The 27,940-nt window shown below is 38.1% G+C and overlaps 1 protein-coding gene across 3 annotated transcripts in view; it reads left to right on the plus strand.

The window, feature by feature from the left end:
* LOC141463939 (cadherin-6) overlaps nucleotides 1–26,154 on the plus strand; it is a 47,364-nt gene extending 21,210 nt beyond the window's left edge. Inside the window, exons 2-11 of one of the 3 annotated variants that reach the window (XM_074146635.1) lie at nucleotides 2,251–2,545; nucleotides 4,053–4,172; nucleotides 6,165–6,332; nucleotides 7,859–8,046; nucleotides 9,518–9,771; nucleotides 15,565–15,701; nucleotides 20,253–20,374; nucleotides 21,164–21,281; nucleotides 21,369–21,620; nucleotides 25,664–26,154. In XM_074146635.1, coding sequence (XP_074002736.1) covers nucleotides 2,251–2,545; nucleotides 4,053–4,172; nucleotides 6,165–6,332; nucleotides 7,859–8,046; nucleotides 9,518–9,771; nucleotides 15,565–15,701; nucleotides 20,253–20,374; nucleotides 21,164–21,281; nucleotides 21,369–21,620; nucleotides 25,664–26,154 — 2,145 coding nt within the window. The remainder of the gene's footprint in view (nucleotides 1–2,250; nucleotides 2,546–4,052; nucleotides 4,173–6,164; nucleotides 6,333–7,858; nucleotides 8,047–9,517; nucleotides 9,772–15,564; nucleotides 15,702–20,252; nucleotides 20,375–21,163; nucleotides 21,282–21,368; nucleotides 21,621–25,663) is intronic. The other 2 variants (XM_074146636.1, XM_074146637.1) reach the window with 2 other exon arrangements.
* The last annotated feature ends 1,786 nt before the right edge of the window (nucleotides 26,155–27,940 follow it).

The raw sequence follows: 27,940 nt of genomic DNA on the forward strand, positions 1-27,940 counted from the left end.
TCTAGGTAAAGACAATTTGCAGTGGTTCCAATACCTTTTATAGCTTGACCTTTTTTGCTTCCTTATTCATTGAAAGCAGATTTAATTAAAATGATGATAAAAATAACTTTGGGAGTTCAGCCTGTCTCACAACAGAACTATTCCATGATTCATGTGAATTAATGATAGTCTGTTACCAAGGGCTGGTTTTGTCCCAATGTGTTACAGACAAAGTTAAAGAGGCTTTCAAGGAAAACAGAAGTTGAATTTTTGATGTGAAACAATCATAAAAAATACACAGTTTTGAAGACAAAATTCTTTTCATGCCTTTTCTGTTGCAAGTTACCTCTGAGGAAAATTATATTCAAATAGCCTATTGAAATTACTTCCCACAGTAGACTTCTAGTCTGACTTCTTAACAAGCAGGTCTAATGGATATTCATCAGAAGCTGAGGTTATATCTAGTAAATCATATGATTCCGCTAGGCCCTGTGACCGAGAGTATCAGCCAATTGAATGGGACTCAGGAGACCTGAACTCTATTCCAGGTTCCAGGATTAGCTTTCTGAGAAACTTCAAGTTTCTATGCTTTGTTATCCAAAAACAGAGCAAATGGTATTGACTACTTTTGTGAAGGGTTTTGAAATCTGCTTTTGAAAAATGCTGCATGCAAGCTATTTATTGATAGTCTTATTATCAAGAGAGGGCTCTGTGCAAAATTGCATAGAATGTTCATTTTCTCCCTGAAGGAGAAAAGAAGAGTGCCTCAGCACATCTGATTAAACATGCTACAGCTCTGGTATTTTGTATTTTTGGACAGATTTGGAATGTGTGGTGACAAAGAGTTTTGCCCTTAAAGGCAGACTTGTTGCATGGAGCATGCTTTCTGTAGGGACCATAGGCATAGGCGCGCACGGTGGAGCACTGTGTCACCAAGTGGGCTGTGAGTAGACTGCCAGCATAACACTGATCTGGGCAGAAAGTTGGAGGAAGCTCAAAACATTGACCACAAGGTCATGCTGGAGGCTGCCCTTCCAGCATGATAGAGGCATAGCCAGGCATTGGTAAAGTCTCTCTGAAGATTTTCTATATTCTTTCAGCCTACAAATCTTTCTCTTCTGCAAAGCATACCATCCAGCAATGCTAAGTACTTTGCCACATGGGAAAAAAGTTTTTTTTTTTTTCTGACTTGTATGCAGGAAAGAGACACAAAGAGATGGTTGAGAAAGCCCAGCTCTCCTGACTCATAAACATGTCTTTTCTATGAAATCAGCAGTTCCCAGGAATCCGCTACCTGATAGTTTCATTTTTCTGCCATGAATTTCATCACCTCTGCCCTGACTTTAGAAGCCATTTTAATGTTTCATTTTTTTGAATTTTTATTTTCTCTGTTGTAGCAACAAAATAAATTGTAGTTGATTAGCTTTGATTTTAAGGCCAGGAGGGATAAATAAGTCATAAATAAGCTTTTATCAAAGGGAACAGCCATAAGAGTATGATTTAATTCGTCATACCTTGTGTGTGGGCTAAACAGCATAAGATGCGGAAAGCACATGACAAAAAAAGATGATTGGGCAGCTCATGCTTTGTACGTGAATTACCATCGCTCTTTTCTTCCCCCTGCCCCCACCATATTTCAGCTTGGTCCATGTCCCTTTGGATAAGGCAACTGGTCTCTTCATTGCCAGTGCGGGGATGGTTCAGTATGCCTGCCTGCCTGCCTGTGCTCTTAGTTTGCCACATCTGCGAATGCATGTATTTATGTCCTATTAATGTATGTTTTTAGTATGTTGTTATCCTGTGCACTGTGTGGTATATTGCATAATGTCCATGGGGCATAAGAGCAGAGCATCCAGAATTTAAACTCAAGAGGCGGCTGGCCTGGCCACTTTTTAATTCTTTGCTTACTGCAATTCCTGATTCCAATGTTTTCCCGCTGTAGGATCTCACTGTCCTATGTATCCCTAGGATTCCACCTGACCCACTAGCATTGATGTATGCTTATCTTAGGAAAACGATCTGCAGCTTCAGTTCGAGGATTTCTTCAGACAATTTCTTACAATATTGCAGACCATTTCAATTCCAACATTAAGACACAGCTCTATCAATTCACTGTTCTACTGTGGTATCAGCTCGTTTCCCAAAAGCAGTGTACAGCCTGTGGCTGAGCATTAAGAATAGTAGAGCATGTATCATGGTACCAATTAAAGTATCTAAAATTGTGTCCCAATTATTTATTTTCCTTTTTTTTTATTCCCATTTCACCACCAGCTGCATTCAGACCAGGATAAAGGCGATGGATCACTTAAGTACATCCTTTCTGGAGATGGAGCAGGAGACCTCTTCATTATCAATGAAAACACTGGTGACATCCAGGCCACAAAGAGACTAGACAGGGAAGAAAAACCTGTATACATACTCCGTGCCCAGGCTATAAACAGAAGGACTGGAAGACCAGTGGAACCAGAATCTGAGTTCATCATTAAGATCCATGATATCAATGACAATGAGCCAATGTTTACAAAGGATGTTTATAATGCCAGCATTCCCGAAATGTCAGATGTTGGTAGGTGCTAACCAATAATTTATTTCAGTGTCTGGTCTGGGTTCTTTCTGTGGACTTAATGAAGGTCCCAAAGTTTACAGGCACTGAATACAGACATCTGCTGTTTGAGTCTGGAGTAAAAGCACCTCAGCTATTTAAAAATAAAAAACCTAACCCCAGGAAAATAGTGACAACAGTTTGCTGGAATCAAAGGTGACAGCTGAGTGAAACCCACTTCCTCTATTGTACCACAAAAAATGCAAGTTAATACAATCTAGTTTAGCTCACAGTGAAAGTGAGCTGAGCTAAACTGCTTTACTTGACATCTGCAAAGAATTTAATATGCTTTGTTAACATGATTTAGTAGCAGTGTAGTAATATGGTAAACCATGGTCACCTCACTGTGTCCATACCACCCCTAGATTTGTTCAGCCACCCTTCTTTAGTTCAGGAGGGGAAAAAAAAATGGAAAAGGGCGGGTGCAGAAGTGGTTGTACACACTTCAAGAGCAAAAACTGTCACCCGAGTCAACTCATCACTGATTCTGAGATATGTCATTAACTTCCTATGACCTTTGCTGCTCTTTTCGTGTAAAAGAAAAAAGCTCCAAAGTCCACTTAATTCCATTGAAATCTTTCTATTGATTCTAAATGTATCAAGCTGTAGGACTCAATCAATAAAAGAAAATAAAATAACTTCCTTGAAATATGATTTTAAGACTGGATCTCTTCCAGAGAGGTTGACAGGTTTTGATTCTTTGTCTCTGATTCTTAGGGAGGTCATTTTGATTTCTTTGTCAGAGAGTGATAGATGGTTAAACTGCAAGAAGCACATTTCTAATCTGAAATAATATCCAGGGAGAAAAGCATTAATTAATCATAATCAAGAACAAGATTAAAATAAAGCTCAAGCAATATGAAAATAAAGACTTTGGGGCATACTCTCCTCTCATTCATGGGACTTGTCACATGGATGAAACCTCGTCTGGTGAAGAGAGAACCTAATATTCACATTTTAATATGTGAAGTGAATAATTTATTCACAAATCTGTTTTAAATGCCAAAACCTAAGAACATTTTTTATGTTTGTTAACACTTTGCCTAGCATTAAACATCATTTCTTTCCCCAGAAGACACACGAAAAACAGATTTACATTCCTATGTTAAACACCTTACAAGCATGAGTAAATTTTCAAAAGTATATTCTTGACCTAGATTGAAATTCTGAATGCCTTCAATATCTGGGGAAGGGTACGTTTCTGATTCCTTCATAAGAAATATGATGAAGGATCTACATATCCAATCAATAACTCTGTATTTTAATGAACTGAGAATAAGCCAACTATCATTTGTGTTCTGTGTCTATATCCTTTATGAACAGAGAAACTTCCACAAAGTAAGAATATCTCTAACTTTTTGCCGCAAGTCTGACCTGAATCTCAACTATGCCTTTTCTACATCATAAACTGTCTTGGCCATGAGAAAAAAAAAAAAAATGGATTTTTATTTTCTTTAATTTATCATTGCAGGTACCTTTGTTGTGCAAGTCACTGCAACTGATGCCGATGATCCTACATATGGGAACAGTGCTAAAGTTGTCTACAGCATTCTCCAGGGACAACCATATTTCTCCGTTGAATCTGAGACAGGTCAGGGGACCTTATCTGTCATTCTGTGACAATTTCTGTAATTTAAAATGACATACTAAGCCAAGCTAGGACATATTAGACAAAACCTTCAAAAAGACTACATCTTAGTGCAAAATCTGACAAACTTAACAGAGCAATACATCTGTAAACATGACACCTACGCCATTTTAATCTTACCAGCAAAGTCTGATAAATACAATTAGTACTGGATGTGAACCAGTTTTCAATCATTTTTAACAAGCAGTGGGTACAGAGACTGCCATAGATGCTTAAATTAAACCAAATAGGTTGGCTTTTAGGAGAAAATGAGAAACAGGTGGGTGTGGAAATAAGTGCTTAATCCTCACAGATCTTCATAATGGCTAAATTAAGACTGAAGGTTTGTTCAGGTGGGTTTTTTTTTCCTCCTTCTGCTTCTTCAAAACTTGTTTAAAGTAATTATAATTTCTGTACATCTGCAACATATCACTTTAATGCTAATTTTATGAAAGAAATCTTAATTAAGAATAATGATAGAAGAGGTAAAATTGGTTGTTACGCTACACTAGAAGATCACAAATAGAATAAAAAACTTCTGAGTTCTGTTTTTGGAAGATGTTTAAATTATACACAGTGACTGGAATTTTTTATGGGCTGAATAAGAGACAGTTTTGGAACATATGCATGTAAAACATACACATTCTGGCTGACTGAATCTGCTGTACTGACTCATAGATAGTTTCTTCCCAAGATTTATAACAGACTTCTCCAACAAGAAACAAAGGATCTCAAGAAACTCCTTGAATGCGAACATATATTGTGATAGGTTGCTGGAAGGTAGAGAAATCGGTTCTCCTCAGCATCCTTACAGGAAAGGAATGCATTATCCCAGACAATTCATCAGGTTTTAGTATTTTTTCTTAAATCTTAGAGACTCAGGCAGGGAAAAGGAGGGAGAGATTAGACGTCTCAAAGAAAAACCTGAGGTGAAAAAATGTACATAGTTCTGAAAAGAGGGAGAGCCAAGATCAAAGGGAGCTTCCCTTCAAGCATAAAGTATTAGATACTGCAAGCAAGGATTTTTGCACTTATGCACTCATTCTGACTTGGACAGTAGACTATGTGGCATTCTATCTCGAGTTATAATAAGGATAAAGTAGCTGGGAGTTCACTAGTCATAATCTTTTAGCAAGAGGGTTGTATGGGGCACAGAGGGGAAGTAAGGTAAACCACAGGCTTGATCTTCCTGCCATGGAAATCAATTGCCAGACTCCTAGAGTGAAAAAAAGTCTGTTGAAGCTGCTGTGAATTTTGCCATGGATTTCAGTGCTTGAATTTCACCCCTTTTGCCTACAAAGGAGTCAGTTCTTAGCCTAAAGAGACCCAGTGAGAACGCAAACATTTTGCTTCATGGTAAATCTGAATGATTGATTTTCAATAGGAGTTGGCCTCATAACTGATATTTGTGCCTTTGAAGAAGGAAATGACTGGCAAAATCATTTTAATCAATGCATAAGTAGAAATATATATACTTGTGCATGCTTGGATGCTCACAATTTTCTTAACTAATTTCTCCCATTTAAAGTTGTTGTACAGCCTCTTGCTGAACTCAGCTTTTTTGTTTGTTTTTTTTCACTACATCTGTCAAAATAAAAATATTGACAGAACAGGAGAGAAAAGTTGGAAAACTTCCAGTTCAGTGAGAGAATTTAGCATGGAACTGAAAGGGGATAAATAGTTATGTAAAATAACACTGCTCACAAATAGGTAGAACATCTTTCTGGGGATACCACTAATATTGTGTCTGTCACATAGGCAGCAGCCTGAGATACGATATGACAAGTCTGTAATTTAATGTGCCATCTCATAGCAGTAAATATTTGTACTGGGCGAAGTTTACTTATTACACAGAGATTGTTTTGTTCTTCAGGCTGTGGGTTTTTTTAATAAGAATTTCCATCAAAGTCAGTACCTTACTTGTGAATTCCCGCTCTTTAATTTTCATATTTTCAGGCATTATTAAAACTGCTTTGCTAAACATGGACCGTGAAAACAGGGAGCAGTACCAAGTGGTCATCCAGGCTAAGGACATGGGAGGCCAGATGGGCGGATTATCAGGAACCACCACTGTGAACATCACATTGACTGACGTAAACGACAATCCACCTCGCTTCCCCCAGAGTATGGAGTATTTACATTCTATGTTTTTAATGTAAAATGAACAAAAAATTATTTTTTCTTTTTCACCTCAGATATTGTTTCTGCTCTCATGAACTTACTGAATATCAGACTTCCTTTAAGAAAGAAAAAGACAACACACAAGAAAACAATAGGATCATGCTAAAGTTAATTGCAATAATTGGGAAACATATCTTTAATATTTTTACTCCAGTTGCAGTATAAAGTCTAAGTGATTTAACGTACGGAAACATTCTTTTTTCTGCCCATTAAATAGCTTTGACTGATATAATGTATATTTTTTGATCAATATTATTTCTATTAGACCTTGTCATTGACTGCATTTTAAGATACCTGTTCTAATCTAACATATTTAAGTTTTGAAACATACTTATTTAAGTAGGTAAAATGATCCCAAGAGCAATTCTATTAAAATGAATACTTACACCCAGGAAGCATTTGCCTCAATGGATTTTCCAATATTCTTTGCATACAGAAACAAAAGCACATACATAAATGAACCAGATATGCCTATTTTGCTTCCCCTCTCTCAGATCATTTGGCAGATATCTGTGTGATATTTATGGGAATCACTTGAGCCAGATCTCTTAGTAATTTCTATTAATGACCACTCATGGCCATAAATGATTCAAAGTGATTCAGTTTTCATCCACTTCTATTTCCCTCTCTTTCCTTCTTCTTTCTTTCTTTCTTTCTTTTCCTCCTTCTCTCTCTCTTTTTCTTCTTCTTTGCTTTGTCTAACTATTGCTCTGTGTGTGATGTGTGTGTATCACAGCATCAGTGTGTGTCAAAGTCAAGAGCAGCTGTTAGAGAAAATAATTGCAGATACTATCAGACAAATCAGTGAGCTTTGGCGGTTAAGTCATTGGGAAAGTTATTGGAAGCAACTTGTCATTTAAGTTCAAAGTCTGTTCTAAGCCCCAGGCAAAGCGTTTCCATTTAAATTAGAGCAACTTAAGAGAAAATATAGCACTTTGCCTCCAATGAGTTAATTATACATCTCTGGACATAAGTGTCTTCAATATAAAAGCCAAAGATACAGCTTCATAATGCCAGCATTCCCCAAGTAGATTTTTTCAGAAGAGAATTCAGTGTAGCACATTATTAATAGGCATTTGGCTGGATTTGGTTTTAGTGTTACTAAGCTGCATTGGCCTCTGGCAATTCTTAATATTTGTCTTTTGGCCTCAAGACATTTTTCATATACAATTTTGATACGGCCAGCAGAGACCCTGATAATGTCTAGAAAGGGACATATGTTGCTAAAGATATATGTATGTAGGAAAACAAAATGCCCATCCTTCATACTAGAAAATAAATAGAAAAATAAGTTACTTTTATCCACATGAAAGTAAGGCAAAAGCTGAAGGCTGTTGCCCCAGGGAGGCCTGAAGACACAGCGACTTGCTAGCTCGTCTGTGGTTGTCCAGCCTGGACAGTGTGCTCAGAGACGGTGTCCAAAGTACCATGACACTCACTGACAAAATTTCCTTCTCTGTCTGGTGTAGGCACATACCAATTCAGAGCTCCTGAATCTACACCACCTGACTCACCGGTTGGCAGGATAAAAGCTAACGATGCTGATGTGGATGAAAACGCAGAGATCGAATACAGCATCACCGAGGGGGATGGATATGACATGTTTGGAATTACCACAGACAAGGACACACAGGAAGGAATTATAACTGTCAAAAAGGTACGCATCCTAACACACTTAATCCCAGCCTCTGAAATACCAGTCAAAACTTTATCTAACGCATATTTGTTTTCCATTTTTGCTGCAACATGTGTTGATTATTTGTTTGAATGCTATCTATTAGGAATTTCTAATAGCTATATGAAGTTTCTTTTGCACAAGCAATTAGGGTCCTTCCTCTTATACCCTCATTTACTAAAACAATGCACATATTTCAAAGGACTTCAGAGAGTAAATAACCTAGAGAGTGGGGTAGGACTGAGATAAAACTCTACAGTCTGAACATATCCACAGAATAACTCAAGGAGGTACCACCATCCAACTGTGATTTTCTCCCCGTGATGCTTACAGAATTTGCTCACTTACTAGAAGGCACTATGTTAAGACCACAGAAATAATCAGTATTGGCTGTTTTGCACTATCAGAAGGTGTTGAATTGTATAGCTATAATGTATTAAGGTACATAGACAAATTTCTTTTGACTCACATTTTGTAAAAATGTAACTAATAAATCCATCAGCATGCTTTTGTTTTAGAAAAAAAATCACAGCCGCCTTGCTGGATCACAATGGACATCATCTACTAGGTTGCACATTGGCTGTCAGAAAAAGTTTGAGAAATATTGTTTACAGTGGTTTATCAGGCAAGCTTGATAAGGTTACAGATATCATCCTCCATCAGTTCAAGTTCAGTCATCACTAGATAGACATTGGGTAGATTTTCCGAACATGCACTTGCTTGTTGATATCAGTACGACACCTGTCATTACTTGTTTCTTAGGAGATGCCTTCCAGGGGCTGATTATAATATCAGTCTAACTCTGTTTGCATTTCCGTCTGTTTCAAACAGAAGCTGTGAATCTTCTACAACATAATGGAAAAATGGGGTGACTACTCTCTCCACACATTTCTCTAAGAACTGTAACAAAGAGTCGCTAAATGCTGCTTCTTCATTCTTGTAACAGAGTGTGATATAGTCATAGGCTATCATAAAATCGTGTTTTCCTTGATGGGTGGTCCTGGATGTCCAGACACCAGATGTCACAGTGTTTCATTTCAGTGATGGAATGCCAATATTTAAACAAGCAGCTCCTAGAAAGTCTGCTCCCCCCTTTAGTATGTGGTGCTTATGGGCAAGGAATAGACAGGAAAACATCAAAATGTCAAAAATGACAGAATAAAAGGCATGAAGAGTTAAGACTAATTGAAAAGGAAAGATAAATTGATGTTCAGGAGTTCCAGGCATAGAATTCCCCCCAAAAGTGGGTTTTTCTTCTACACCGTATCATCAGTAGCATAGAGCCCTGTCTTTCTCCTTTCTGCTGGCATTTTAATTCCAGTTCAGTCTCTGTTGTCTAGCACAGGCCTCTCCATGACATCCTTCTGTTCACTGGGCTCATCTGGCTGCAAGCCACAGCTATCCCCACAGACCTCTCAAACTCTTTTTTTTTTTTTTTTTCTCCCTTTCCCAGGCATTGGATTTTGAAAATAAAAGCCTGTATATTCTGAAAGTGGAAGCTACCAATACTCACGTGGACCCTCGATTCCTCTACTTGGGGCCATTCAAAGACTCAGCTACAGTCAGAATTCAGGTGGAAGATGTAGATGAACCCCCTGTGTTCAGCAGACCAGCATACATAATGGAAGTGAAAGAAGATGTTCCAATAAACAGTGTAATAGGAACAGTAACTGCTCAGGATCCAGATGCTGCCAAGAACCCTGTCAAGTAAGCATAGACTATTTCAGCTTGTGCATAAATTTTTTACAGCTTTAATTTTGTTTTTTTCATTTCAGCACACACAAAAAAATCACTTTTAGCAATGAAATTGTTCAGGTGTGCTTAAATATGGAGTATTGTAGATGGTAAATGATATCTCACACTTAAACATATTTAGATATGTGTGATTGTGTTGTGCATGGCCTTTGCATCTTGAATTATATCCTATCCTCTTCAGTAACTGATTTCTACCATGGAAGAATTTACTGCAAAAAGAGCACTAATAAGATGTTAGTGCTCTCCTTCCACCATTAACATTTTCCAATGCAACAAGGTGCATCCTCTCGGCTATATTACAGGGGAGTGATTCAGCAGCCCTTTCGTCTCCCATCTGTCCAGAGTTGCTTAACAGAGGTCACATTTACTTTCTCTAAACTACAAGTGGAAATGCCTTAAAAGTAGCTCATATGCACACACGGACTCTGACGTCACTTGTATCAGTGTAAGGCTAGTAAGATAAGAATGAGTCTCATGGACTTCACAAATTACTTTTGCCATGAATCAATAAACTAGTCTTAGAGGAAGTGGAGGAAATGTTAAGGTTGGAGTATCTAAACCTAAGCCTTCATTTTTTGTAAATTAACAGGCGCATTTTTTCAGTACATTTGAAAACATACTGAAGTAGAGCATATAAAAGAACTTCTAAATAGTTGTGTGCTTTAATTAAAATTCATTGGTACTGACAAGGCAGTAAGAGGAGGAAATGAAAAATACAGCAATATTAAATCCTGGTCAGTTTTCAGCATGTCTCTGGGTTGGGCACCTTGGAAATGCAATAGTAACCTTAAGATCAAAATAGAACAATGCAGGTTTAATAAAAATCCAATCCATCAATTCTTTGCATTCTGCAAACAACTATCTTTCATCAAGATACTTACAAAGTTTATGAGGCATGAGTAAGTTTTAAGCTCTCAGCTCATCTTGTGAGAGGGGTAAATATTATCATCTTAATTTCCTAGATGAAGAAACTAAATCTAAAAAGTTTCTGGCAGCAGCCCTCTCTGTCTTCAGTTTACATGCAATACCCTGCACATGAATTCTTGTTCAAGACTAAACCTTGTAATTTTAATTAAGGTTTTCTTTTATTTATATCATGACATGCAACAATGATATGGAGTTCTGAACTAGCCAAGCGTAGTAACTTAAAGAGCAACATAATGTTTTGATACTTTGGTGAAGCCCAGGGACAGAATGAACACCTTCTATAGCTTGTCTTCATGGGCATGCTAGCATGAAGAGGAAAAATTGGTTGGGATGACACCCAGGCCCCTTCCAGTCTTCATACAAACCTGCTTTTTTAGATATAAAATTAGATATAACGGCACTGGAGAGTGAGGGGACTGCTTCCCTGCTTCCCTGTGGTGATAACTACAACCGTTTGCATTTCACACCAGCACCAGCTCCTAATTATAAGTGATTTACAGTGGATAGGAATTATGCTGTTCATTGTTGAGTACTGCCTACTGGCTTTTTTCTATTAATTGAATGTGTGTGCTAAAACTTACCTATCTTTCACAGGGCAGTTCTTTAATACAGTATAGGTATTTTGCATATTAAAGTATCTGATAATTATTGGGCAAAATTTAGCAGAGGTGTCAAAACTGATGCAGTGCAATGGAAAACTTGTCTCCTTTATACTCTAATAACATGCAACAATCAAGGTGAAAGGAGAAGAAAAAGAAAAATGATGAAGAGGTTAAAGTAATAGAAATAAACACAGCAAGAAGAAACATGAAAATCAGTTAAGAAGGGAAGGAAACCAGCAGAGAGCAGTAGCCTGAGAGATGTTTCTTGCAATAATGTAATTTTATGGTGCTAATATCTTGGGTATTTCCTAGAATTTAGGGGCATGGGTTGAGTCCGCACCTTTTTGACAGAGTGATATTTTTTTTTTCAATCATGCAATAGAGATGCTAAATCCGATTTTCACTCTGAGCTTCGGGAAAGATGCAATTAGACTGTATATATATGAGTTGTCACTTGCTTGTCAATTTTCCTTGACGGTTAAAAATAAAATCTTTAGACACTTGATATTACAATGAAAACCTTCCATTTTCTCCTCTACTCGAGTGAAGATTTCTCTTTTTAAACAAACTGAGCCCTAACCCTGTTAGATGAAAGCCCCTTTGATCTTCCATTAAAGGAAACCTTCACAATATCATTATGAAAATGCATTATGAAAAATTCAGGCACACATCCCTTCCTGACCCACAAATCTTCCTGATTTGCGGTTACATTAGACAGCAAGCTGCTGAACACCAGAAGACAATGAAGCAATAGCAAAATATGAAGTGGATATCTGCCCTGGTTGTAAGAGTGCATAATCGTTCATGACCTGAGCATGAGTAGAGCTGTATTTCATCAGTCCAGCCCTTATAAATAAGCTTGTCTGTGGCATGACATAAAGTAAATACAAAAATACACCAATACCTATTTGGCTATATTTGGACATACATCCATACGTAGCAACATTAAGACAGTCCTGAGTAACACTTCACTGTCCCGCTGCATTATAAAAAAAAGTTTTACATTCTGCTTGTGTTTGATCTAAACAGAAATATTATGAACCGCTGCATACTGAAAAAAATAATGCTTCAGCTGGCACTGCTGTATTGTACATCAGATCGTTTTAAATTGCTAGTTGAGTTTTTTTGCTATAGTAACTCCTCAGAGGCGTAATGAAGTTCATCAGTCACTGGAACTGTTTCCCTGCTGTGATTTGATTTTCTAAAGTATCCCAGATGAAAATGATCTGCAAACAAATGTAAGGCTTAATTTTGTTTGTGTATTTTACTGACAACACATTTGCATGTGTTAGATTCTCTCTCTCACCCTCCCTTTCTTCCTGTTGTGTACAAGGAGGGGCTGAAATCTACATAGATACCTTTTAACTTCCTAGCTTGCCAATTCCTCAAGGTTTGAAAAGGATGAAGTCCTGAAATCTGACAAATACACACCAGTAATTTCATTAAATAAATGTAAAAATGAGTTTGATGTTGTCTGGTTAATTCTTACTAGGTTATGATCTATAAGTCAGAATCACCACCAATTCAACATAATTAACAGTGTGATCAAAAGAGACTGGATTACACAAACTGAGAAACAGAAGTGGCAGTCTAGCTTATTAAAATCATCCTTCTGGACCAGGGTTAATGGTATAATTAGAATATACTTTAACTGCATTGACCTTGTATGTATTTTCAATATGAAGAAATAAAATTAACATATCATTAAGAAGCTGTTCCCTGGTTGTTTGTTGGGTTGCTTGGTTTGGGGGGTTTTGTGAGTTTAACTTTCCACTGTACAAATGACTGAATATACACACAGTTTTACAAGAACTTATATTTTAAAATTCTTAAGATCTTGAAGAAGTCTTCAGTGAAAAAGTCCAGAAAATATTTTTTTTCATTTCTTACAGATACTGTACCACGGATTGAATTTGGGAAATCTTACAAAGTAAAGATAGTGATTACAATATGCCAAGGCATTAAAATTTGCTAAGGCAGTACGATATTTTAAGTCCATTCACAATATGAAGGATGAGTGAAAGCGTAATTGAAGAAAAAAAAAACAACAAATGGACAACTCATTCCTCAAGCTAGTTGCTGAGTTAAATATCTTGCTGAATAAGAGCCTGAAACATACTGTTACAGATGGTTGGAACAGCTAATCCATGGAAAATCCTGATATTTCATTTCAAATAGGAATGCAAAATATAGATTTACAGCAAAATGGAAATACCAAAGTATTTCAGCAGAGAGATATGGAAATGAGCTACAGAATATCTGAAAAATAATTGAATTCACAAAATACCAACATAATATCATATAAAAGCCTGAATGAATGAAAGTTAAAATGAAATGTTTACCATATCAGATACTTACTTTGTCAAAATATAAGAGTCAGACCAGTTTGTATAAACTTGTTTCCATCAAACATTTCAGCTAAGTCAACAAATTCACATGTCATATTTAGATTTGGACAAAACAACACAGCTTGCTGGAGCTGCCCCATCAGTCAGGGCTGTGCGTTACATACCTTCTCACATACTCTTTTCAAGCTGATGGGGACGTTACAAATGCTGCATAAAGGAACTAGGTTAGTGACACCACCGCTGACTTCATGCAGCTGAAGTTGTGGTACTGTTAGTCAAGTGACAGCAATGAATACAAACTAAATCAACTCCTGAAAAACTAGCAAGGTGTGCCTGTGCAAGGCCTAGCAAAAAAACATTAGCTTTTTGTGCGAGTACCTTTGATCCTCATTTGGTTGTTTCCATTGGAATTTAATGTGGAAAAAGAAAAACAATTTAGTGCAAATAATGAAAGCTTGCTATAGTTTTGTTTAGGAAGCTAGACTACACTAAAATTCTCATTTTAGTATAGGAACAGTCCAATTTTCTGTGGATATTGTATCCCATTATTTTAATTGAAAATAATAATAATAAAAAAAAACAGTTGAAAGATAATTAGCAAATTAGTTCATTTTAAACCTTTGTCAGAATCACGTTTCAACTGGATTCTGCTGTTCCCTCCTTCTTCCATGCAAGATCTTTCTCAGAAGTTAGGAGTCACTGCACAGGCAGTGGGAAATCTGTGCAGAATAAGGGACATGTCACGCAGCTGCTCCTAGGGCAGAGCAGGGAATGGAAATTTTTCTTCAGCCTCTGCCTCTTCAGTTCTATAGTGGCAGGAAACTCTGCCAGCCATTCTCCTGGCCCAGTTTTCATCTGACTGCATACCAGCTCAGCCGTATCTTTATCCTTGTCTGGACCCAAGGGACAGCAGTGGCTGCCTCGTCTGCATCGATGTGGCCTGCAAAGAGACCAAAGGAGCACGCTGGGCTTCCTAAGGCTCCGTCCTGGGTGGTACATCAGCACGCATTCGGGCTTGAAATAAGCTCAGAATAATGCAATCGCATTCTTGCTTTAGCAACATCAGAGATAAATTTCCGTCAAAACCTCCGTAATTTATGCAAGAATTCTCTCTTCATGAGAGATGAAAACAAGTCACAGCACTTAGATCGGGGCGGTAGCACCCTCTCCCGTGAACTGGAGAGTGCTGGTTTTAAAGCTGGATTCCGCTCAGCAGAAAAAGCAAAAGATCAGGTTGAAAATTTAAATCCATATTTAGGTCTGAGCTCCTCCAGAGCTTCTTAGCATTCATTTTCATATCTAGATACCATCAAGCAGGACTGAGCATATTAGCTTTAATTAATTACAGCAAAGCTTTATGTGATATGTATCGTGGAATAATGAATCTCTGTTCCATGCTGACTCCGTTTTGGGGGGCAATCTTTTTAAACACTGGGAAGTGAAAGGCAGAAATGCACCCCAGCTGTCAAATTTTATATCAGAAATTATTTGGAACAGTTGAGATATCAAACCATAAAAAGAGGGTTTTATAACGGGAAAGCCAACTCAGTCTTAAAATAAACTTCATATCTTTCAGGACACAGACTTCACATTTCTCACTAAAAACAAAGCTTTGATGATTCTCAGAGGTATGTAAATTCTGAAGTAATTCATTTATTCAGTGGCAATGCTCCACCTTCTAAATCAAACCTCCAATGTGTCATTATCCAGTAGCTCAGAACTAGCTCTTTGTGTGAAGACTGAAGCCTGCGCTGAAAACAAAAGGCAACCCATTTACTGGCTGTTTGATGTCTAGTCTTAGAAAATGGTTTAAGAACATAGAAATTAAAAGGAAAGCATTCTCCTAACCCCTGTCTCTGTATTTGCAGGTACTCTGTAGATCGACACACTGATATGGACAGAGTATTCAACATCAACTCAGGAAACGGTTCGATATTTACTTCAAAACCCCTTGACCGGGAAACACTGCTATGGCACAACATTACAGTAATAGCAGCAGAGATCAGTAAGTCAAACCTAAATACCACTGCTGTCCCTGATGTAATGAATTTAGCCTTCTAGCCGAGCACGTGGAAAGCACGGCTGGACAGATGTCAGGTTATATGGATAGTCCATTCAATACTAATGAAGAAGCGGAAGTGGTCTGCAGCTTTATGTTTACTAAGGACAGAGTTCATGAAGAGGTAATTTAGCTGAACAGGGAAGAAAGGTAACAATTCTGCATTTTCTAATCAGTAACAGCCATTTTTGATTTCAAGCATGATTGTTGAATTCTGAATGAATTGGTATGCAGGAGGAAAGATGGTTTAAAACCAAACTGTGTTCCATGGCTGAATTCAGTCTGATCTGGACTGAATATAGCAAAGGTTCGATGTTTTCAAGTAAGAGTAAGGTGGCTGGCCTGAGCTAGGTGCCCAGATCTTAAGCAGTTTAAAGGTTTTCCATTTTTAACTTCTTTAGCGTCCTTTGAAATTACAAGCCATAGTAACAAATCAGTCTGTCACTTATTTTAGGATTGCTCAGATGTAAACTTGTGGTAATACCAGTCATGGTCATTTTAGGAGCTGAAATGCCAGGGACCTGGATAAGGACGTGTATGCTAGATGGCCTTAACGGACAATTTTAGTTACTACATTAACTAAAAGCATGGGACATGGTTAAGTATTAGGGAATGCAATTTTTTTCACTTTTACAGAGTCACAGTGACTATGATTGTGAAGCATGGTGGGATGTTAGATAGATCTAATATAAACACCACTTTTATGACCGTCAGAAAGTCTTAGTGCAACTCGGAGGCTAAATGGCTTTTTATTTTTAAATATAATCTAAGACAACATAAGTTCTACGTTCTTATGTTGTGTATATGTGTTTATGACCCAAGCAGCTGCTGAACAGTGAGAAGAGTATAACTGAGGAGTACTTGACTCCAGCTTTCTTTATTCTGTAAGTCATTTTAAAAGTGAAAACTGATGTGAAACAATCCTATTGAGGCAAGAAAATGGGGTTATGTAAAAAAGTAGCAGGCTAGAGCTTACAGGAATGCTGTTTCTTAATAGGTTTCTCTCTCTCTTGAAAGCTTTCACCTTTTAATGCTAGGTATGTCATTTCAGCACACCAAACTCTGACTTCTGGCTGCCTGTTAGTTAGGTGTCTGTATCTCTGTTAAGTTTTGAAGGAGTGATCTAGGGTCAAGAATTGTACACTACAGACTGAGCTCCTGGGCAGAGGAGGAGGGGGAAAATAAACACCTGGAAAGGAAAGAATAGCAGTAACATTTAGGAGGCACAGTTGTATTGATCCCAGCAGAGATGAAATAATATACAGTATAGAAAAGGGTATACTATCTGAAAACCAACTTAGCATCTATATGAAATGCTCGTTTAATTCTTTGCCTTCCCCCCTAATGACGGACCTTCTACTGGACCAAACGCTCTCAGCTAAACCTTTTGTGTCTGACACAGGCTTCTGTCTTAATTACCAATCCTCTTTAGTTTGAATCCTTCCAGGCTGCAACAAGCTACTGTTTCACTGAGCTTGGACCAAATTTGGCATAACTGGGGTAGATGCCTTCCAAAGGCAATTTTCTTGGCTGAAATGCAGCTACTGTTGAAAGAAGCTTTGGTCTGATCCAGGCTACCTCACTAATTTCAGTCTCTAGAGACTAGACTGGAAAGCACCACTGCCTAATGCTCTTAGCTAAAACCAGTAATTTCTAGTAAGGCTAGCTAAAGTCCCATTCCACTAAATTCCAGCTAACCGCTGATTTCTCTAGTGACATACCATCACATCAAACTCCAGGTATGCTTCACTGAAGTAATCTGAAAGACATATCCAGTCAAGTTACAGGCACGATATGTATTCAGATGGATAGGTGCTCCCTGTGATATAAAAAAAGAAAAAAAAATTATAAAGTCCTAAAGAGAAACAACTTTTCAGTGACAACTCTTCTTGATTTCATTTTACAGTAGAAAAAAGAATGAAAATACAGAAGTTGTTTTTCCTTTAATTGTCTCAAATCATCAGTAAATTTAGGTAGCTCCATTTTTTAATGTTCTTTTTCACCAATATGAGCTGCAGTTGCTCGGCAGCCTGGAGAATCATGATGTGAATGTTTAAAACAAATAGTTGGTGAAACACTGGGTCAGTACATCTGCCATGGTCAGAAGGCAAACTGGCGATAAAAGTCAGTACACAGGGATACTGATTCACAGCTGCAGAATTACAGCTGATTTACTGGATAGAATTCCCAGAGTATTTTTAAATATTATTTACTTAACACTTAAGGGTAAATCAAACATTGGCAGGACTTTGAGGCTTTATTCAGAAAAAAAAAGTGGTTTGTTGAGTCTGTGGATCTTTTTTTGAAGATGGAGCCCAACAGTAATTAAAGGATAATGTAAACATCAATTATTTTGCAAATATAATAAGCCTACATCGATTATTTTGCAAAAAAACATTTGAAAGATGACAAAAAAACCTCCAAGATGCATACATATATTTCAACTTACATTTCCAGTAAATCAGAAAAAAGGCCCGTGTCCATAGAGCATAGAGTTTTTATGAAGCTTTTATTCATTACAGTACCATTTTAAATTGTGAGGATCTTAAGCACTTAGGAGTAAAATGAAAATATGTAGTTCATGTTTCAAAAAGCAGGAAAGAAAACAATTGTAATCCTTGAGAGGAAAAGAAACACGTTTGCCAATATATTTGAATGTATTTGTTAGAAAGGTATGCCCTTATAAAATAGTCTTGCCAATAGTCCTGCAACTTCAAATGAGTACCTTTTATTTCTGCCTATTATAAAAATTCAACATTTGTATTGATGTATTTTAGCATAGAATTCAGCCTAGTCTATATTATACATAAATTGTTATTTTATACATTGAATGAATTTAGCCCAATGGTTCATATTAGAAAGTGGTTTATGCCTAATGGAATCATATTAACTTCAATGGGACTGTGGAGCTTTAAAGCACAATATTTTGTCCAAATGACTGAGCTCTGTAATAAAAATATACAGTGCCAATTTTGGAGAAGACATTTTCAAATTTATAAAAGTATGATAAACACAGTAATAGGACTTTTATTAAAGCCTAACTCAACAAGCTACTATAATGAATGCTTGTAGAAGCATACACAGTCTTAGATCTGCTATGTTTTATTGCACTAATTTTTTTCACTTGAATCATAGGTTAAAATGCATTAATAAACTATATTAACACAGGCAGGAAAAAAAAATACAACATAGCAAAACTCAGTGTGAGCCCTCATGAAAGGAACGGGGAAGTTATTTATTTAAATGAAACTAATTTCACTCATCACACTCTTCATAGATTTCACTCTCTCACATTGTAGCACCCACACATTCCCAGGTGCTGAGGTGGGTGCATCTGGGTGACCTGGCCTAGATGCCTTATTGGGTAGTATGGAGCACAAAGGACACAGATCAAGTCCTGGGAATGTCTCTTGGTTTCCTTTTAATTGGTGATGACAAATTGGTTTGGGGGGCAGGTCTTGTACGTTTTAGGAGTCAATGGTTGTTATGATGTGACTTTTTGCCTCAGAATCTTGCCTATTTCACCGTTCGTGGCTCCTAGGCAAGGTTGCTGCCTGTTGCCTTTCTTTCTTATTTTGTGTATCTTCATGACTAAAGTCTGTCTCCTCTCAATAGGGAAAAGAAAGGTCCAACAGGACCAATAGTCCAACAGGAAAAGGAATGGTCTATACAATGTGGTGCATTTCCACATTTTTTTTATTTTTATCTAGAAAGATTACAATATTTTCATCAGTATTTTATGTTCAGGAATACCCTTGCCAAATTCAATCTCTTGGCACTATACAGTCCTTATAGGGACTGTTTTTTCCCTTATAGGGAAAAAAAATGTTTACATATGGGGATCCGCAGATTCTGTATAGTGCTTATGTTCTTCAGCTGATACATTTTAGTGTTAACGCTAGAATATCATCCAAATAAATTCACAACAGATTAAAAATTATCTATGATCACAGATGCAGTTACTATTTGTATGAAATAATGGTAATCGTGGTAGCTTAAGAAACTGTGTCACAAGATTTGTAGAGGACAGAATATTACATATAACAGGTGGAGAGGGAAATAACTAACTCAATTCAACCTTCAGTCTTCCTGTTTCAGAGTTAAGGAAGGGAATATGCCCTAGAAACTTTGTTGCCACCAAGCTGTATCAGTCAGGTTAATAAAGAGGTTTAATTTAATTCCAACATTATATTTTTATATATATATCACACATACATTCATAATCATATTTGGAGCATTTAAAGGAATTTGTAAATCCTGAATTCCTACCCAATCTTAACTTTATAGCTTACACAGAATCAAAGTAATGATAATACAGCGTGATTTTGTGGAATTCACTGCGTAACACATTCCCCAGAAATCAGCAGAATATAAGTGGAGTGTTGTGAACGAGAGAAATGAAGGCAATGAGCCCCTAAGTATGTCTTTTCTTCTCCCGCACTGAGTCAGTAGCTGGGCTAAATAAAATCTCTATTCTTTCTGGTTTTATCATTTCAGACAACCCAAAACAAAGCAGCCGTGTCCCAGTGTTCATTAAGGTTTTGGATGTAAATGACAACGCTCCAGAGTTTGCCATGTTTTACGAGACCTTCGTCTGTGAAAATGCAAAGGCAGAACAGGTGTGTTGCCTGCTTGTACTAAGAAAATATTCCAAATTAATTGAGTTTTGCTACTACTCTTGCATCACCTCATCAAGAGGTATACTTAGCATTGCATCAAGCTGTCGGTTTTGCAAAATTAAACTAAACAGTGGCTGCACAGTATCTGATTACACTTAGCATTCTTTCAGCTAATGTGACAGTATGTTTTACACTGTTATGTTCTGTACTGCACCTTGTTATCCCTGCTTCATTTACATTCTGTGATTCTTTGCTTTATTCAGGCACCTCCACTGTCTCCTTCAAAAACAGTTTCAGGTCCGTAACTGTTACAGGTTCTGTCTGTGATATAGCTATTTCCCGCTAATTAACTCTCGCTCTACCTGTCCTATTACTAAATGGTTCAAAGTAGCAGATAATTTGGAAGATTCATGCAAACAATTCCTGTGACATGAGATTTGGGTAGATAAATATAGAGTCACCTTTCACGTCTATTGCTTGTCACATACAAAGGTTTCCTACCTGTCTGGAGTGGCATCAACCCAAGTCTGTTCTTGAATTCAACATGATTTTCCTGCCAGTTTTCAAATTCATTATGTTACTGGCTGATGGAATGGGATACAATAGCATGGTGATCCTAAACATAAACAGCAACACATGGATCACTTTTCTTAAGTTTGCCATAGCAGCACCAGCTGCCTTAAAACAGAAGAAAAAAACTGAATACAATGATTGCTTTGCAGTTCTAGAGTACATAAATAAGCATAAAGTCCACTGACTTTGAAGATAATTTTGTTCTTATTGTTTCAGCTGATACAAACATTAAGTGCTGTTGATAAAGATGATTCTTACAGCGGACATCAGTTTTCATTCTCCTTAGCTCCTGAGGCAGCCAGCAGCTCAAACTTTACACTACAGGACAACAGAGGTGAATTTCTAGGAAGAATTTTCTTTATTATCTCATCCTTGCTTTCAGTCTTCAGATGAAGATTTAATGCATGCTTTGTGTTTCCAGACAACACAGCAGGGATTTTTACACGAAAAACCAGATATAACCGGCATGAAATGAGTACCTACTTCTTGCCAGTGGTAATATCAGACAACGACTACCCTATCCAGAGCAGCACTGAAACAGTGACTATTCGAGTATGTGCTTGTGACCATCGAGGAAAGATGCTGTCCTGTAATGCAGAAGCCTTGATTCATCCTACTGGTCTTAGCACTGGGGCTCTTATCGCCATTCTTCTCTGTATCATTATATTACTAGGTAAGTAGCTCAGAGTCATTTTGTTCCTTTCATGGTTATTTTGCATTGCTACGAGTGATTATACCAAGGCTAGGTCAAGAGCAAAGGAAAGACATCCTTGTCTTACCCTACCATTGTATTATTGTATTTCCTTCTCTGAGGACTGCTATGATATGGTGTATAGAACACATCCTATCTAATCTTTGTTACCTAAAAGGTAGCAAGCAAGCAAGCAAGCAAGAAGAGACAGGTGGGCTTCACTTTCTGGTCAATGGAAAGAGACAGGTACCTGTAGAGAGACATTCCATTCATCCCATCCCTTTATTGGTATCTGAGATGGACCAGATTAATCACCCTCTGCAGATGTCTGTCTCTTTCTGTTGACCACAGAAGAAGGCCAGATAACTTAGATTAGTTTTAAGCAATTAACTTCCTGTGTCTAAATTGGGGAGAAACAAGTCTCAGTGCTTCTGTTCTGCTGGAAAATGATGCTGAAATGGGGTGACTACTAAAGTACTCTATCAAAAGTACCAGGGTCCTCCCTTTCAGACACCTGTGAATACAAAGAGGTTGGATCCTGAGTGTGGAGGATGTACAGATCTGGCTACAGCACTTACAGGTGGTCAACATTTTTTTTTTATAAAAATGACAGTTTGCAACATCTCACATTCCTCTCACTCAGGTTCCACCCTTGTACAGCAGAGATTATTTGTCCCTCAGCCATTAGCGATAGCCTATTCATCTGAGGAGATCGGTACAATATGACACAGGCATTTCTCAGAGAGATGTTATTAGTCACCTTTTGTATCTGGCCAGGAAAGAAGGGAGTCAGACCAATTTTATAGCAGTAAGGTAAAGCAAGGGAGAAAGTGTTTCCTCAGTGATCCTCACCATCCCTAAAGGTATTTAAAAGATGGGTAGCTGTGGTGCTTAGTGACAAGGTTTAGTGATGTTTTTTGTCAGTGTTAGGTTGATGGTTGGACTCAATGATCTGAAAAGTCCTTTTCAACCTAGACAATTCTATGATTCTATGATTCCAGTTCTTTCTACCATACTCTTATCTTCCTTGGGCATGCTCATCCCCACTGCAGAATCATCCTGATCTTTACTATTAACAAAATTTCCCTCTCCAGTGATGAGTCAAAGACCATGTTGTGATTCTCAGACTTTAACAATATAATCATGGCTTGCCCAAATAAGCACTATCCCATTTTCAGAAAAGATTACCACAATAACAATCTTACCCTTAATTCACCATTAAATTCATTTTTCAAAGCATGGTATCATTGCCTCTAAGGGCTGAGCTCACTTTGTATCAAGTTCCTTACCAGAAAAAGAAATCTAATGCTGCAGATAGTCTTGCACTCATTAGTACAACTGTGCTCATTAATATCAATCTGACATTAAACGATTTCCTGTTTTATGTCAATCGAAAATAATTGATTCTGTGTGCTAAGCAGCACTTTATGTCAATTACTGCTCACGCCACCATGCACCATAAGCAGATTTTCAATTAACTCAGCTATATAATTTTCTATTTTCAGGCTGGTTGCAGGGTTTGCATGTGTAACCACTACTGAGTGAAAAACAATACTCTGGGCAGACCTGAACCACAACTTGAAATTTAGAGGCAACAAAAAGTGCCTGTAAATTTCTAGGTTTATTTGCAGTTTGAGTAAGTCTAGTGGCTTATCAGGAGGCCTCAGATACTGCTAAACACTGGCATGCAAATAAAGGTGATGTACTTTAACATATAACTTCTAATGTGTTGGGGGTTTTTGCCTGCAAGTTCAGCACAAAATAAGAAAACCCAAGTATCAGAGATGTGACATGATTATCAAAGTCTTATCCTTCATATTCTGTGTAATACCTTTTTTTGTTAATGAGATACTTCAACAAAACTTCCGTGTAAAAACTATCATTCCTACACTTCTTCAGATCATTCTACCAGTTGCTATTATGGAAGCCCCTTCAAAATTGATGCTGTGTTTTTCAAGTTCTCCAAAATTTTCTCCAGCTATCTCTGTTATGTCACATAGACCTGTCTCCAATCCTCCCACGTAGTGTCACAACTTTATGCTCTTAAGGAAGAGAATTCTCTCTTAATGTATTTTTGCACAGCAACACAAAGAAACATCACTTAGATTAGGACCCTTACGGGACACTGTAAGTAAATCCTCGTCATTAGGGAGAGCGCCTGAAGCTTTTACCATTTTAACCAGCTCTCCTAATTCTTTCAGTTTCACCCCCTCACTTGCTTCCTTTCAACTCGTATTAACAGATGTTCTCCCTTACTCACACTATTCCTATGCTAAAGACACAGCAGAAATTAGAGCATTTTCCTGCTTTATTCTGTGTTTTTGGGATCCCTCTCATCAATGGAGAGGAAGAGAATCTTCCACAACATGCTTGAGGACACCTACAGATAGCATCTTGCTCTTGTAGGATTGTACTGCAGGGGAGTCCATCATTTAAAAAAAAAAAAAAATCAGCTTTTTGTCTGTCAAAGAAAGCTAAGAAAGACAAGTTTCAATGGGCTAAAATCTTGTTTTGGAGATGTCCTTAGTCCTTGGCATAGCCCTTAACAGAGTTACAAATGAGGAAGGGACTGCCCGAAAAAAAAAAAAGTCTTTAACAGTTACTGTGCTTTGACTCACACACCATTTTATAAATACAGCTGACATGAAAGATAACTTTGAACCACTTTATCATCTCATATCAATGGGTTTAGGCATTTTCTGATTTTCTTTGCTTTGCTATGAAAGAACTATAAAGACAGCAAGATACATCTTTTCCCAGAGTCTGCACAGCAGAGCTGAAATACTGGACACTGTGGACCTCAGACTATGAAAGCAACAGTGATAGTAGTATACATCCTGGCTCCTTGCTGCTGTTCATTTGTAAATATTCAGTCATTTACCATCTTAAGGTAGAAGCCAGCTAAGAAATCTGAAATTAGCTTCTAAAGGAAATAACACGTTGAACATAGAACTATAGAATCATAGAATGGTTTGGGTTGGAAGCGACCTTAAAGATCATCTAGTCCCAACCCCCCTGCCATGGGCAGGGGCACCTCCCACTAGAGCAGGTTGCTCAGAGCCCCATCCAACCTGATCTTGAACACTTCCAGGGATGGGGCATCCACAGCTCCTCTGGACAACCTGTTCCAGTGTCTCACCAGTCTCATAGTGAAAAATGTCTTCCTGAAATACCTCCTCCCACCCTCTGTACCGACTTCTCCAACAGTACCGGTGATCACTATTGAGTAAAAATATTTAAATTTGGATCAGAGCCTTGGAAAGTGTTCCTGTTCTCCAAATAAATTATATATATTCATATTTATATATCACACACACTTTAGAATGAAAGGCATAAAATTATCTGTTTGAGAAATGTCATGCCTTTTGCAGATTAAATAAAACTATTACCATATCTCATCAGCCTAAGATTTAAGCCATGTACTTTTTTAAGGTGATGTACACTGTAAAAACATGCCAGGGAAGTTAATAAAACTTGGACTTTGTGCTGGTTGAAAATGAACTCCATATTCCAAGCTTTTTTTCCAGAGGAGGATAGATTTACTTATCTTGAAATGCAGTTTTGCTAACTTATTATCATAGCCCAGTACACACTAGCCTTGTCCATAGCACAAGTTGCATCTCATCCCTGGGGTTCAAATCACTAACGCCTGGTGTTACTTATTTTTGAGAAAGTGTTTCTCCCTTCCCAACTCTCATGAAACTAGTTCTATTCTCAAGGCAACAAAATTGCTGTATGACTCTGGGTAAAAATGTGCCTACTGACAAAAAGATACTCCACTTGGCTTCTTACAAGCTTGACGTCTCCTTTCTTCTAGTACATATCCAGCCATTTCATCTCCCAAGGTACTCACTCACAGGCAGAGCAAGCACAGTCTGAAAACCTGACGTGTGCATTTGCAGTTTTGCAAAACATCTTTTAAAACTTCGAATTCGAGCAGAGACGCAGCACTTACTTCTTCTGGGTTTTAATAGAGTTAGGGATTAACCTTTCCCTTTCTCTTCCCCTGTTATTTCTGTTTCCAGTTACAGTGGTGCTGTTTGCAGCACTGAGACGGCAGCGGAAAAAAGAGCCTTTGATTATTTCCAAAGAAGACATCAGAGACAACATTGTCAGTTATAATGATGAAGGTGGTGGAGAGGAAGACACCCAGGCATTCGATATCGGCACACTGAGGAATCCCGAAGCCATGGACGATAATAAATTGCGCAGAGACATTGTGCCGGAAACACTTTTTATGCCACGGCGGACTGCAACAGCACGAGATAACACGGATGTCAGAGATTTCATTAACCAAAGGTTAAAGGAAAATGATACAGATCCAACGGCACCCCCGTATGACTCGTTAGCAACCTACGCGTATGAAGGTAATGGTTCTGTGGCCGAGTCCCTCAGCTCCTTGGAGTCGGTGACTACGGATGGAGATCAGGACTACGATTACCTCAGTGACTGGGGGCCGCGGTTTAAAAAGCTGGCAGATATGTATGGCGCAATGGACAGTGACAAAGACTCTTAATATGTTGCCTTTTTTTTTTGTTCTTTTCCTTTCTTTTTTCCCCTTCCTCATTTTCAGAAGCAGCATTGAGATATGTGAAGTGGCTATTTCTTTCTTTCTCCACAACTGTGTGAAGGGGTTCTCTGGTCTACCCGTTCAAATTGTCTAATGACTGCAGTCTGTGTGGATCAGCCGTCAGAAAACTTTTTCTAGTATCATTTTATGAGCTTCCAAGAGGCAAAATTCTTATTTTTCAGTGCATCCAGTTTACCAAGCCAATCTTACAGGCACGGCAGTAGTGGAGGGGAAAAAAAAGATCAGATGGGGAGCAATATTTTTACTTGTTCTGCTTATATTGTAAATTGGGGTATATTACTGTTTAAGCTCACTTGCTCTTTTTACTTGTATTCAGACTATTCAGCTCAGATGACTGCTCTGTCGATTGTGTATTGCACATCCCAGTGTCATGAGGTGCCCTAGTTTACCCTATGTATTATAGTAAAAAGTAGTGGTGATGGAATGAAGGTTTATTATACAAGTAGAGTAAGCTGAGAAAAAACATGAAACATGCATTTTACTCATGAGGAAGGTAGAAAGGCCTAATGGTCATTTAAATCTAAGTGTTTTTCTAGAACTCGCCATTGCCCCCAATGCACTGAATCATACTAACACACACATATATATAGTTCATTGACTGCTATGTATATATTCTTCTGACCTAGCATTGCTGGAGAGATGTGCGTACGTGCATGTGTGTGTGGTCAGTAGCCCCAATATCCAATTCTTAGATGGTTTCCCAGTTCTAACCCAGACTTGCCTTTTGATACGGGGAAAGTCATCTAATCCAACTCCAGATTAGATCATGATGTGGAGGAAGGAGCAGATCATAACTGTGCTGTGTACTTCTTTGGTCAGCCTCCACCTGCACTTCAGTTCAGTGATAGCCACTGTGCTGGAGAGGTGGGTGGGAGTCAGGCTTTTCATATCCACCTACTCCTGCCTGTTCTCACGTGCAGGAGTGGAGTGGTAGCCTCAGGGTGTCTGCCACCCCTTGGGGCAAAAGGAGCAACTGCAAAGGAGGAAAGAGTGCTTTTCTTCTCCTGACCTTCCCTGCCTGGATGCCCAGACTGGCTTCCTGACTGACTCCCTGCCCAGTTCTGCTATCTGTAAAGTGGGGAAATAATGCCTACCTCATCAGGATGTTGCAAGACTTATATTAGTCATTTGGAAAATGCTTTAGAGATGGAAAGTGCTGGCATTCTGCCAGAGGAAGCAATTTCTCATGCTTTTGGTGGTTGTTTTCTTTTTCCTTTTCTTTTTTTTTTTTTTTTTTCAGATTCAAGGCCTGAATGCACAAGTTAGCAAGAATCAATTGTCATTCCAGTGGCCTGAAAAGTAGGGTTTATAACTATAACTCATTTTTTAAAACAAACTACTCAGCCAAGGTGGTTAAAGACTTCACCAAAAGTTAAAATTTTAATCACAGGTCTCTCTCTGTGTGTTTATCTGCTTTGCCAAGCTAATTTTTGTCCAGGGGCGGGGTGGGGGAAGATGCCATAGTCTCAGGCCAAAACCATTTTCTGTATAGCTTGTGCACCACCCAGTATTTCTGTTGGTTTGTCAAACGCATACAGTTGCTGCTCTTCAAATCCAGCCATTAGGAGAGACTATCCGGAGAAAAAACTAAGGCGCTGCCATGGGACATATCACCTAAAAGCCACCCTGTGTGCCAAAGTCACACAGCCCATGGCACTGTGTCAAGGAAAGAAGGAATTCCTTTTTTTCTTTTTTTATTTTTTTCTTTTTT

The sequence above is a fragment of the Numenius arquata genome, chromosome 4 (assembly GCF_964106895.1).
Source record: "Numenius arquata chromosome 4, bNumArq3.hap1.1, whole genome shotgun sequence".
NCBI classification, from domain to species: Eukaryota; Metazoa; Chordata; class Aves; order Charadriiformes; family Scolopacidae; genus Numenius; species Numenius arquata.